Raw genomic sequence first — 13,440 nt, forward strand, 5'->3', positions numbered from 1 at the left:
TCCAGGGTGGAAAAAAGAGCCGAAATGGCAGCGTTAGCCCTTCAAGGAGTAGGCAGTTCACAGGATGAGTTCACTGCAGGGAGCCCCCCAGACAGCCCCCTCCAGACACCTGCTGAAGACCTTTCAGGTGACTGTTTTAAAAAAAATTTTTTTTTCAACGTTTATTTATTTTTGGGACAGAGAGAGACAGAGCATGAACGGGCGAGGGGCAGAGAGAGAGGGAGACACAGAATCGGAAACAGGCTCCAGGCTTCGAGCCGTCAGCCCAGAGCCCGACGCGGGGCTCGAACTCACGGAGCGCGAGATCGTGACCTGGCTGAAGTCGGACGCTTAACCGACTGCGCCACCCAGGCGTCCCAAGGTGACTGTTTTAAAAAGGCCTCCTTATCTAGCGAGAAGGGGGTTGGATCTGGATGGCAACCAGGACGTTGCCTTTTTTTCAGCTCCTAGACCGCCTGCCGTCAGCACACTCTCACCCGGGCTGCCCTTGGTGATGCTGCCTCCGAAAATTCTGGTGCAGATGTTTCGAACGTGAAGACTGTCAGAGGGGTCACCGATGTGACCATTCTTGCCATATTTCTGGATCTGTGTGTGTGCTCCTCTCAGACCCCCCTCCTGTTTTCACTTCCTGTCCCATTGCTTCCCACCGTGGGAGCTGACGTGTGCTCTGCACCTTAGACCCAACTGAGAGTCTGTTGGCGCGTGGGAACAAAAAGCCCCGAGACACAGAGGCTGCCAACGTCTGCGACCGGCCCGCCTCAACCTCTGGCGGGTAGAGCCCGCTTGAAAACAGGCAACACGCTCCACTCAGCGTGATTAACTGCAGTCTCAAGGCAACAGAGAGCCACGGCCCAGAAAGCCATCTTCCCGGAGGCCGAGCAGCCTGTCGAGAGCCTGCAAGCCTGTCCCTGAACTTGGGACCCCTCACTCTGCCCCCAGTCACGTTCCCACTGCCATGAGGGCTTTTTAAGAGTTTCTCCAGAAATTAAGTGTGGGAAATCTGATGGTGTGGCGGAAGGGCGTGTACTGCTTCACGGGGACTGGAGCTAAACCAGAGACATGTCTCTTGGGATTTGTTTTTGCAAATAACCACCTCTGCCCAAACCAAAGCCCCGGGCACGCCAGTCCCGGGCCTGAGTCCCCAGCTCCCAGGAGCCGGGGCCCTGGGGTGGATGCTGTCCGGCTCCGACACTTCCAAAACAGGAATTCATGTAAAAGCTCCAAAAACAGTTGAAGAAGAAATCTTTGGCGGGGTGGGGTGGGGGTGGGGGGAGGCAAATTAAGGTTCAATCACCGAGTTTCTCGAATTGCTATAATATCCGTATTTAATTTGAAATTCCCATTAAGGAAAAGAAAATAACCAAGTACAGATCCACTGGAGGAAAACACGGAGGAAAAAGAAATTTAATATCCAACATGCAAATCAACCTTCAACAGAAATGCAAAACCCGCACAGCACAGCTCACAGCCAACCAAGAGCTGCTCAGAAATGGTTTCTGTATACCGAAGATGGGTGGCCCAGAAGCTGCCGCTGCTGCTGCTATGGAAACGCCACAGTCAGATCCTAACGTGTCCAATGATGCCGTCGTGCTGTTTTTGCTAAAACAGGTTTTGTAGAAACCACGTTACTCAAGCCTCAAGGTCGTGAAAAAGAATCTCAACGGGTTTTCTTTGCAGGGTTGAGTACTCTCACACACAGAGTCCGTCTGGAAACCAGAAAAGGTCCCTATTTACACCCAACCCGCCCGCCCCCCCCTGCGAGCTGAGGACGTGCGTAAAAGCACAAGGAAGGTAAGAAGGACTGAAAGCTTCCCGCCGCTGCCACCTCGGCAGAGCTGGGGCATCACCGTTACGTCTGGTCTCCTGTGCGTCAGGACCGGAGCTGCAGAAATAAAGGTGCCCGTTTGCCTTGGGGACTGAGGAAAACCGCGAACTCTCTCCGTGCATCTGCGGCTTCCTCCACTTCGGGGGGCTACCCGCCGTGGCGCTTTGACCCCCGCCCCAGGCCCCTCGGCAGCCTGGCGGCCTGGCTTCTGTTTGTGGGAACCAAGGGGTTCTCCAGGCTGTTCGTTCCGGAGGTTCAGAGAAAAGGCCAGGGGACTCCCTTCTCCCCCCGAGGACCAGGTCAGTGCCACACCAGGTGGAAAAGAACAGAGGAAAGCCAGAGGTGACCCCCCCCACACCCAGACCGACTCAGGCCACGGGACCGGGAGGTCACTTCAGGCTCACGCTCTGGGGGAGGTGTCGGCCGGCCCTTGCCTCCCTCTCTCCCGGAGCCTGTGTCCCCGTCAGGGTGGCGATGTGTTTTAAGCGAATTCTGCTTTCTGCTACAGAGACGAGAAGCAGCCTGAACAGGAAGAATCAACGTCATGTCAAAAGATACTTGGGCTTGAAACTGGCTATGAAACCCCCATTCTCGCTAATGTGCAAAACCGCCCAGAACACGTGCCCAGGCAGAAGCTATCCAGGCTCGTGGAAAACGCTGGCAGCCTCTTAACGTGGGACGCCTTTAAAGAATCTCGGCCAGCGCCTCCAGACCTCCAAATTATGACAGGGTCAAATGCAGTCACGTCAGTCGTTAGAATTTACCGACCGCACAGGGCCCACCTTCTGGAATGTCTTTTAACGGGGGAGAAAAAAGTTTCACCATAGGGTCTACTGGCTAGACTCTATGTGAGGAAACCAGCAACAAGCCTCCGTGTGGTTCACTGCCACTGCTCCGTGTAGAACCGAAACCTCATTTCTGAGGGTCTGTTCACGGTCCTTGAAAAGCCCAAACGTTGGCAAGAACGGGGCTCTTCGGAAAACCCTTCCGTCTGCAAGTTGATTGGGCTGCAGAATATTTTTGTTTTCTTATCTGTTGCTCTTTGTTGACTATGTAATATAAATAATACTCTTTTTCTGACATACTGAGCCTCGGCTGTTTGTAGAAACAACGGGCAGTTCCTGTAAGACCTCCGCGTGGGAGACCAAACGCTCCCGCAGCTTTGGAGGCGCTAACAGGTGGAGTGGAGGCGACACACCGTCCATCGACTCTGGGACCGTGACATTTCTGGTCAAGAGAGAACATTCTCGTTTGTGGCCCAAAAAGCGACACCTCGTTTCTTCCCAGGAAAACTGTACTTTGACTCCAGTTCCCATTTGAGAAATGCATGCGTGCTCTGGTCATCCCCGCGTTACACAGGAGACGGGCACGCTTCCAGCAAAACGCAAGATGGCCTTGCGAGAAGGCAAACCGTACCAACGCCAGGAACACAGCAGGACCAGGGCGCTGGGGCCCTGGTCTCGGCCCTGTCCCTTGTTACTGTTACTTTGCCACTGATGTTGTTGGTCGCTTTGAAAAAATAAGCCTCGGGGGGACAGCTTACTGCCCAGCTACCAAGTGCTTCTAAAACCAGCATGTCCTGCAAAGATCGAGAAAGGCGGCCTCCACGACGCGTGTCCGTCTGTCACGGCGCGGTACGGCCGGGGCCGGCTGCCTGGATGGGACTCCGACTGTCGCTGTGCGGTTTCCTCGCCCGTAGGCTGGGCGTGACGACAGCACGGTGCCCGCGCAGGCTGGCACCACCTTCGTGCTGGATGGAAAACAGCCAGACCATCGTGCGCATCCGCTCGCGTGTGTCACAGATGAGGGGTCGTCTCCAAACACCACCGTTGCACACATTTCTAGGACCCGCCAAGCACCTGTACGCGCACGGTACCATCACTAACCCTCAGCTCGCCTGTGACACGGGCAGAACTCACGTGTGTCACCTTACGGAGGAGGCGTCTGGTGTGCCCAGGGGCCCCCAGGAGCGGGGGCTGAGCCTCAGGGCCTGGTTCCGGCGGCGGGGGGGGGGACCCTTTCGTGCCCCTCTGGACTTCTGCGTGGGAGCTACCTCATTCTTCCACGGGAGAGACGTCAGGACCGTATTTCTCCCGAGACCTGAGTTCCAGAGTCTTAAGACCCCAGATGACCAGGGAGGAAAAAATTCCCGAAGAAAAAGCTGTACTTTAGCCACCCTAGACACAAACTGGGGGACAGCGTTTGGGTCCCCCGGAGAGTACTCCTGGAACACGGGGCCGCGCTCGGGTCTGAGGGGCGAGGCCCGGCTCTGTGCTGTCCTGAAACACTGCTCCGGAACGCAAAGTCCTGAGGCAGCTGGGATACAGCCAAGCAGGAGCTGGGTGCTGCCGAGAATGTGAGATTGTTCCAGCCCAGCCCCGGCACACACACACACACACACACACACACACACACACACACGGGTGCTGGGGGGCGGGAAGGCATCCCAGGTCTACCCCCGAGCCAAGCCGTGCAGGGTGGCCGCCCGACCCAGTCGTACACTGCAACCCTGGAGACTTCGGTGAGGTAGGTGGTATCAGCCCCATTGTACAGGTGGGCAAACTGAGGCAGAATGAAACGCAATAGCTTGCTTTTAATAACAGCATACAAAATCTAGAGAAAGCCCCAAAGCAGCCCCTGTTCCCAGAGCCCAGCGCAAACCCTTGGAGCGTGCGCAGAATAGAACAGGTGGGGGCGAGCCCCTCCGGCCCCTTCTCTCCTCGCAGAGAGGATCTCTACGCACGACTGGAAACCCTCACGTGTTCCTGGGGACTTCAAACAAAACAACGTGGCGACAGAGACCCAGCTTACAGTTTATTCCCATGGGGGCAGGGCACACGCTTCCGCTCTGGAGAAGGCTCGTGGTTTGTCATCACCGGCAGGACTCCTTCCAGCCGGAACCAGGCCGCTCACGCCAACCCACCAGACCAGCCGCGTGGAGGCCAGTTCCGCTTTGCCTCAGTGAGCTGGTCTGAGAAACGGGACCAGCACACTCGGTCAAAGGAAACGAAACGGGCTCCGGGAAACACCCCATCCCCTTCCCAGCTCCCCCCCCCCCCCGCCCCAACCCCGGCCCTGGGATGGGATGGAGGTTCTACCCAGAACCTTCCCGGGAGGGGGACGACTCCACCGCACTCCCCCAAAACACTCTTCTCTGTCTGACGACCGAGCCGTCCCACCTGCCCTCAGAGTCCAAATTCTGCGGGTCACGCCAGCCGAGGCGCAGAGCGGGATCATCTCCAAGGCGGAGGTGTGTGTGTTGGTGGTGCTCTTTGGCTGGAAGCAAAGGCTGTTCTGGCAGGGTCGGGGCCTGTCTGCTCAGCTTGAGGCCTTTCTGGAACCAGGCGTGGGGTGAGGTATTCCCAGCCCGGGGCAAAACCCTCAACAGCCGCGTGCCCCGTTTAAAACCTCGCAGTAACCCATTTATAACCAAGCGGTGAACAAGGGAGGGCGGACGGGTCGGGACTAACTCGGACGCCGGGGTTCACCGGTACAGCGTGACAGACTCTGAAGCCAGTTCTCCTCGGGGAAGTGTTGACGGTCCAACACACTGAGTGCCCCCGACCGGGGTGGGGGTGGGGGGGGTCTCTCCACCTGCGGTCTGTCCGAGCGTGAACGTCGGATCCGTAGGTCTGGACACACGCCGGGCGCCGGCCGCTCCTCTGCTCTTACAGCCTCTTGGCGTCTCTGGGCCTCTCTGGGTGCCGAGGGCCCCCCAGAGACGGGCTGGGGCCGGGGGGGGGGGGCGGGCATGATGGCGGCTGGGCACAGGGGCGGGAGCAGAGCCAGCAGGGGAGGAGAAAGAGGCACTTCAGTTTGGGCTGGTGTTCGTGGAGTCGGCCCCGGCCCCCGGAGTCGAGCGGCCCCGCCTGGCTGGGCTGTCACAGAAGACCCCGGTGGCGGTGGACGGGTAGGCACTTGGCAGCACGCCCGGGGCCGGGCAGGGCTGGGGGGGCTCCGCGCGGGCTCTGCACACGGCTAGGTCATCAGGATGGGCTTCTGCCGCACCTCCAGGATGTCTAGGGCGGCGGGAGGGGGCGGGCGAGACCAGGAGGTGAATACCCCGAGCGCTCCGTTTCCGCGGGCAGTCCCCGCCAAGTACTTCCGCGCGTTTCCTCGCGCGCCCTCCCGGGGCTGCGAGACCGGTCGTCCCCATCCTCCAGACGGGAACCGGCCTCGGAGCAGCTGCACGGCCCAGCCAGGCCGGGGGGGTGGGGGGGGGGGGGGGAAGCGGGGCTCCGGTACGGCCAGCCCGAGTCTGGAGCCCCTGCCTGGCCCCAGGCGCCTCGCCCCGCCCACCCGTGGCTCACACCCAGGGGCCCGCAGTCACCCAAGGGGGACAGGAGGAGCCTCCAGAGAGCTGTGAGAAGGGGCCCCATCCACAGGCCTCGACGGGAGGCCGAGAACCCAACACGGACACCTGCTGATGGGCTCTGGGCTGGAAACAACAGGACGGGGAAGGACAGCCCCAGGAGCAGGTCTCAGGTCGGGAACGGAAGAGCCATCCGGTTTTCGGCCTCCAGCAGCGTAGTTACCTGTTAAAATCCGATGCAGCGGCAAAGTGACGTAGGTCAAGTGTGCATAGAGAAGGAAATTTCCATCCGCTCTGTTCAGCTTCAGCCAGGACCCAACCAGGGACCGCCCCGTGCCAGACAGGGACCGAGACCGCAGGTTGGTGGCATTGTGCAGATCCGCTGGAGGGGAGAAGGCCGAGTCAGGGCCCCTGGGAGGACCAGGGGAGCACCCCCCACCGCAGGCGGCTGCCTAAGGGGCCGGTGCGGCCTCTGCCGCAGCCTGGGCCCTTGACCGCCAGCCCCTCCGTGCCCCAACCTACCGCAGAGCTGCCCGCCCCTGGCCTGTGGCTGCCCTACTCCCTCCTGCCCGCCCCTCCAGCCGTCCCTGACCCCCCTTCCCCATCCCGGACAGTCTCTTCTGCAGGGCCTGGCTCATCGTCCCCCTGTGTTCTCTGCTTCCCCGTGGCCCATCTGTCACCGGAAGTGGGCCACCGGCGTGCAGGGCCCAGGGCGAGGCTGGGAGGCCCCACCCACTCTGATGGATCACCCAGGGAGGCAGGCCGGGGTGCCTACCAGGCCTTCCCTACTGATCTGGAAAGGAGCCAAGGTGGGGAGGGTGCTTTGCCCAAGCACACACGAGCAGGTCGAGGCTGGGGCCCTCTGTCTCTGGGCCCTGGCGCTCAGAACGAGGACGGCCCCAGCTCCGGCCAGGGGCCACCCTTTCACCCCTGCAGGGCACGCGCCCGGTGCCCAGCAACCACATCTCATCTCCGGGAGCCAGCCTGCCTCCTACAGCCCCTTCCCTGCAGGGACCGCTCAGTGCTACTCGAGCCTTCACATCCGATTCCGTCACTCCCTGCTTAAAACCTTCCGATGGCCTCCCGCCGCTTAGATGGGGTGCCTCCCGCCCTCGCGGCGTGGGGCTCGCTGGCTGCCGGGCCTGCCCCAGCCGGGGAGACGGTGGGAGGTGCGGGGCAGCCGGGAGACTCTGCAGGGCACGAGTGGGCTGGATGGGGCCCCCACAGACCCAGGCAGAGACGCCCGGTCACCACAGGCGGGGAGGTGGGCCCTGAGGAGACCCTGACGGTCACCGAGTGCAGGAATCAACCAGAGAGCTCCTCTCCCACTAGGCGAGGATTTCTCGGACCCTCCGTGTGCAACAGTCACACCATCAACATCCGGAAAAGTCTGCAAACCGACGGTGCCTCCTGTTCTCCACAGAGCGGGAGCTCCTCAGGGCAGGGACTTCTGTCTGGCCGTCTGCCCGTCCACAGATCCTCCCCAGCCCTGACGGGCACCCGCCGGCTCTCCGGCTGCGGACGAGGGACAAGGGACCGAACCGCGAGGAAACACGGCCGCGGCTGGCCCTCCGGGCAGAAACGGCCGCACTCACCCCCTCCGTTGTCCTCCCGGAAGAACTCCTCACTGTCGTTGGCCGAGTGAGACTTCTTCATCTCAGCGATCCGGTTCCGGGGCACCTTCCTCTTGAGGGACGGGGAGAAGAAGGCGGGCCGGTTGTTCCGCTCCGGGGTGGGGGGCGTGCTGAAGGAGGTCACCTGGGAACAAAGAGCCGCAGTCACGGGGCAGCCCAGGGACCCCGGGAGGGCCCCGACCCCACCCACCGGAGGGTGGGCCTTCCTGGGGCTAGGCGGGCACCGGGGGCCGGTCCAGCTCGAGGGAGGGCAGGAGGACCTCGCTGCCAGCTCTGCCCAAGGAGGGGCCAGGGGCCCCATAAGGGCCCCAGACACCGGCCAGCACAAAGCCTGGCTGCGGACGCTGCCCGAGCCCCCTGCCACGGCACACGGATCCACGCAGGCTTCCCAACCAATCCGCAAGACGGGAGCCCCATCGGACAGATCGGTAAACTAAGGTGGGACAGCGACCTTGACCCGCCCAAGGTCACCCAGCAGGAGGGGAGCAAAACCAGGGCTCAACCCAGGTCTTCGGCCTCCTAAGCTCTTCACCCCAATTTCTTCTCGGCTGATAAGCCCCCATCCCTCTCGGCCCCCCCACCCTTTCGAGGAAGTGCAATGGCGAAGCAGCCAACGCTTCCGTCCCCTCGTCTCTCGTAACCACACCGCTCAGGCACCAAACGTTCTGGACACCCACGCGGGGCCAGGCAGGCGCAGCGCAAGGGACAGACAGGCACACAACACCGGGCCCTGCCCTCAAGGAGCTCACAGTCTGCTGTGGGGGCGACACACTCGGAAAGCGACAACCACAGACTGAACGCTGGCTGCTGAGACAGAAAAAGGGAAGCACAGGATACAGGGGGGCACAGAGCAAATGGGGTCGACAGCCTGGGACATCAGGAAAGGCTTCCTGGAGGAGACGCCGCTTGAGATGGGTCTTGAAGGACGAGTAGGAGTTCGCCAGGTGAAGAAGGGGGGGAAGGGCGTTCCAGGCAGAGGGAACTTGGCCCATCTCCTCCCTCCTCCCCACGCAAACAAGAATCTGAGGAACAACGTGAGCTGGGACTGAGACTTCAGGAGCCCCATCAGCCTCCTCGTCACGGCTTCCGACATCCAGCAAAGTCGCGGCGGCCGCTGGGCTGCAGACGGTCCTCCCACAAGCCAGGGAAGGTTTTTAAAAGATAGAAAAAACAAAACAAAACACCAGATACCACAATACACACACAGTCTGTATTTGTCATGAGCTGGTTACAAAGGACCCCTCCGGTAAAGGGGGGCAAGCGGCAGGAAGCACAGAGGTGGCGGGGGGCCGGAGCAGTCCCCAGGAGGTCAGGCCCCGCCACCGGCACCTGCATGACCCTGGCGGGTCCCTTCCCTCGACCCCGGGCCTCCCTGAGACTCTGAGCCAGGTGCCCTCTCCTTCTCCCCCAACCACCACCCCGGGAGGGAGGGGCTGTCACTGCCACTCGATGGATGGGAACAGCGAGACTCGGGCAAGTCCAGTAACACATCGCTCTGTTCGCGAGGCCTTTCACATACACGTTCTGCAGGGCCGGGGAGAGGAGTCAGGCTCCTTTTCTCCGCCGTCAGCTCAGAAATCTATCAACAGCCTCTATTTCACAGATAGGGGAAGCCTTCGCTTGGAACCCCCACCCTGGTCTTGGTAAAAAAAAAAAAAAAAAAAAAAAAATAGCACTTATTATGTTTATTTTGCTTCTCAAACACATCCGTTGCAGAAGGAACGAAACCAAAAAGGCTACGAAGGAGAGAGAGAGAGACACCTGCTATCTGGCTGCCTGGGCATATGCGCGGCTAACAGTTTTACACTAAAAAGTGTAGCAAACACAGGCTTCCTCATCTCGGGCACGTCAGCACTAAGGGCGTTCTACGCCCTTCAGAGTCACTCTCCCAAGCAGGTCAACAGCCAGTGGTGACTGGTGGCTGGGGAAGCACCCCTGAGGTCACGCCCGAGTCAGGTGTCCTCTGTTCAGCAGCAACTCTGAGCCTCCCACCACCACGGGGCTCCCCGCTTCTGGATGGGAAGAGACTGGTCCCAGGTCACGCGAGCAGCGGTGCCCGGGTTCCAGCCCACGGTGTCTCACCCCCAAGTCCTTTCCTGGAGGCGGGCTGGCCAAAGCTGCTTCCCGGCCCCCGGCACCCTCACTCACCTCACCCCTGCCAAGACCCACAGCTCCGAGCGGCAACCCCCTGCCAGACCCAAGCGGGGCCAAAGCAGCCAGCGGGTTGCAGACTTTCTCCCGCCCGAGCCCTGGGCCCCACGGGAGGCCCTGGGAATACAGCTGCCACCGACCTCGGCTTCCCACCCCTGCGGAAGGACGGTGGCCTAGAAAGGGCGGGGTTCAAAGGCTCCGTGCTGCCACCCGAGAGCCGTGTGACCTGGGGCAGCGCCAGTAAATCCGGCAAGCAGACAGGAACACCCATGCCTACCCACGGGCTGCTGCTAGAGTTCAACACGTACGACACCTCGTAAACCGGTGGGCCAGGCCGAGGGAAGAGCTGGGCGGCTCCGGGACCTCGCGTTCTCCCGCTCGTCCTCACAGGGCAGGAGGAGAGGCCAACTCATCGTCGTCCCCAAGGCAGTCCCCAGGGAAGGCTGGCTGTGTGCCCACGCTCGGCCAGCGTGTCCCCGGAGGCAGGTGCCAGGACCAGCCCGGGTTCCCCTTAGGCTTAGCCCAGCTGCAGCTGGCAGTTCAGGGAAGCTGGCCCACGCACGGACCTGCTGTGTGACCTTGGGCAAGTCACTGCCCTCTCTGAACCCCGGCCTCCTCACCCGAAGGGTGGGGTGATGCCACCTACCTCACCGGGGGGCTGTAAGGACCAGGGAGGCAGTGGGAAGCGGATCCGAGGGACGGGAGGCCCCTCCCCGAGCTGTGCAGCCCTTACCCGCTCATGCATGGGTGAGGCCGGGCTGGAGTCCTCTTCCGTCCCGCAGGGGGATGTGTCACCGGTAGACACACGGCTGACTGCCATCTCAGCGTGGCCCTTGCCCTGGGGCCCCTTCATGCGCACAAACTCCATGTTGTTGTACTTGTAAAAGCCGAATGACATCTTCTGTGCCATGCGGGCAGCCACACTCACCTGTGGGCAGGCGGGGGACGGCCTGAGTCAGCGCACGGAGGGATGGGCTCTTCCTGGGGACACAAGTCACTAGTGTCCTGGGAGGGGCCAGCCTCGGGACGGTGCCCGGCTGCAGGACAGCGGCCTGTCCACCCGGTTCCTCCCCGTTCCCTCCAGCCAGGGCCGGCTTCAGGAGTGTCTGCACTCGGGGTGGGGCCTCCTGTCCCTCGGATCAAGCGGGCCCGGATCAGCGAGGAGGAACATTAACGCAGGCCCCGAAGCACCCAGAGGCGCGCGGGGCCACAGGTGTGGAGGAGGGGCGGTGACGGCACCAGGCGGAGCCGGACCAGGCCAGAGGGGCCGCGGGGCCACCCGCACACGTACTCGGTTGTCATACACCTTCTTGAGTGCCTCGTAGCGGATGGAGCCCTGAAAGATGACACCCTGGAACATGTTGGTTTTGTCACTGGCCACCAGCTCCACACAGACCATCTCTCCTTCCCCCACTGTCATGTCGCTGAACACCTGGGGCGGGACACAGAGGAGGAGAGGGGACAAGGGTCAGCTGCCCACCTCCCAAACCACTGGCGGCCTCCCAGGCCACCACCCCTCCCTTGCCCGGGGCCGCCAGGAGGACTGCTCAGAAGCTCCCATCCGGCAGGGGACACAGATGTCACGCTGTTCGCCCAGGGCCGCAGCCCCGCCCCTGTGGCACAGGGACCAGCACAGGGACGGCCTAACCATGGCGGGGGGAGCAGGGCCGGTGTCTGGCAGGGGGAGGTTCACGACAGTGACTCTGGGACAGGAAGGGGATGCACCACCCGCTGGCCACCAGGAGGACGATGACGCTCATCGCACGCCCTCACGTGGAGTCGAACGGCGAGCGTGGTCTGTCCGTCCCGCTGTCCAGCACGTCCTTCCCTCTGGCTTCGGGCACCCAGCCCCAGCCGCCCCACCCCTGCCCTCAGGAGCACCCAGAGTGGCCATCCACCTGGGAGACCGGTCCACAGGGGGCTCTGCATCCTGTCACTGCCCCAGGAGCTGGAGCGCAGACCCAGCTTCCAGGTCACCCAGACTCAGGTTCAAATCTCGGCTGTGCCACACACGGGCTGTGCGAGCCTAGAGAGGGCACTTCGTCCCCTGAGCCTAACTAAGGTGGTGCTTCGAGGCACCGTGAAATTGAGGTGAGACCCCGCAACATGTGCTCCCTTCTCTGCGAGCCTTCCCTGGGGTCCTGGCCACCTGCAGGCGAGTACAAGCACCTCGGAGGAGGAGAGCAGCTGGGCAGGAGCGGGGTGGGGGCAGGTGCGCCCGGTGCTCCCCGGGTGAGTCACTTTCTGCCGCGCGTCCCAGTTTTCCCAGACTGGCCCAGAAACTTCCGAAGCCCGGCCCCCCTGACGTCTTAGCATCCCAAGGCGGGGAGGCACTTATTTGGAGTTTTCACGGAGACACTAATGACTCCTGCCCGGGCAGCCCTTTTTATAGGCGTTCATGACGCATCTTTCCACCCATGCGCCCGTTTGATCTTCGACCCCGACGGGTAAGGTAAGTAGGACGCACGATCGTGACGCTCAGATGAGAAAACAGGCTCAGGGCTGGGGGGGCCCCCCTGGCCCCAAGTCCAGCACCAGGAAGAGGGGGAGCCGCAGGGGTCGGAGTCGGGACCGCCCTCGCCTGTCTGCAAGCACGTGAGGCCCCAGGGAGGCCAGCTTTCCGCGCCCCTGACCGGGAGCCCGAGGGGAGACATGGCTGGGCGCGTGTGGCTCACCTCCTCGAAGCTGTCGATCATGAAGAAGATGTTGGGGTAGCTGATCTTGGATTCTTCGCCCTTGCTGTCCATGGGGTGTTTACTGGGGGACGCGAACACTTGCTGAAAGGAAGGAGATGGGGAGGGTTGAGCGAGGCCCGACCCCCGCACCCAGGCCCGCAGCCACTCGAGGGACAGGTCGCTGTGGTCACGCCGCTCAGGGCCAGGCCAAAGCCAGGTCAGGTCCTACGTCGCTCCGCAAGGACCTGGCGACCTGGTTCTGGGCGCTCCTTGCAGGCGACACAGGACCCCAGGAGCCGCGTGGCTTTCTGGTCAGACGTTCACCTCGAGGCAGGGAAGGAGGAGGGGGCGGGTGGTGTCCCCCCACCAAAACCCTGAGCGGCCGGTGGCTGCCACTTCTGGGCTGCGCTGGCCGTCAGGAGGCCCGCGGGCCCTCAGCCCCACTGCTTACCTGGGACTTCTTCTTATGGATGTGGATGTCCCCCCCATCGGTGCGCGTGCACACGGCGCATGTCACCATGTAGTCCAGCTGGAAGAGAGCGCGCAGGACGGCATGCGTGGAGGGGTGTGCTGTCCCTCGGGGCCTAGGACAGCCCTCCTCCGGGAGCCCCGCCCCCCACTACACCCCTGTACCTTCTGCAGGATGAGATTCAGGCAGACGCTCTCCTCCCAGTCAATGTCAGGGTCCCCGAGGCCCGGCAGCTTCTTGGAGTCACGCCGGTACACCTCCACGTCCACCTCGGGCTCAGTCTCTGCCAGCTGCGAGGATGGGCACGGATGAGCCTGGCCGTGGCCTCCGGGGCTCTTCCCCCCCCCACCCCCGCCCCACTACCGGGTGGGCAG

At 62.3% G+C, this 13,440-nt stretch overlaps 1 protein-coding gene across 4 annotated transcripts in view; it reads right to left on the reverse strand.

The window, feature by feature from the left end:
- Nucleotides 1-1,307: 1,307 nt before the first annotated feature.
- Nucleotides 1,308-13,440, reverse strand: part of KIAA0930 (uncharacterized protein KIAA0930 homolog) — a 39,783-nt gene continuing 27,650 nt past the window's right edge. For 3 of the 4 annotated variants that reach the window (XM_006934152.5, XM_011284336.4, XM_045062505.1), the window contains 8 exons: nucleotides 13,231-13,356; nucleotides 13,049-13,126; nucleotides 12,598-12,699; nucleotides 11,214-11,354; nucleotides 10,656-10,850; nucleotides 7,733-7,895; nucleotides 6,361-6,519; nucleotides 1,308-5,844 (listed from right to left, as the gene is read on the reverse strand). In XM_006934152.5, the coding sequence (XP_006934214.2) occupies nucleotides 5,804-5,844; nucleotides 6,361-6,519; nucleotides 7,733-7,895; nucleotides 10,656-10,850; nucleotides 11,214-11,354; nucleotides 12,598-12,699; nucleotides 13,049-13,126; nucleotides 13,231-13,356 (1,005 nt within the window). In that variant the 3' untranslated portion in view covers nucleotides 1,308-5,803. The remainder of the gene's footprint in view (nucleotides 5,845-6,360; nucleotides 6,520-7,732; nucleotides 7,896-10,655; nucleotides 10,851-11,213; nucleotides 11,355-12,597; nucleotides 12,700-13,048; nucleotides 13,127-13,230; nucleotides 13,357-13,440) is intronic. The other variant, XR_006601186.1, reaches the window with a different exon arrangement.

This window comes from Felis catus, chromosome B4, assembly GCF_018350175.1.
Source record: "Felis catus isolate Fca126 chromosome B4, F.catus_Fca126_mat1.0, whole genome shotgun sequence".
Taxonomy (NCBI): domain Eukaryota; kingdom Metazoa; phylum Chordata; class Mammalia; order Carnivora; family Felidae; genus Felis; species Felis catus.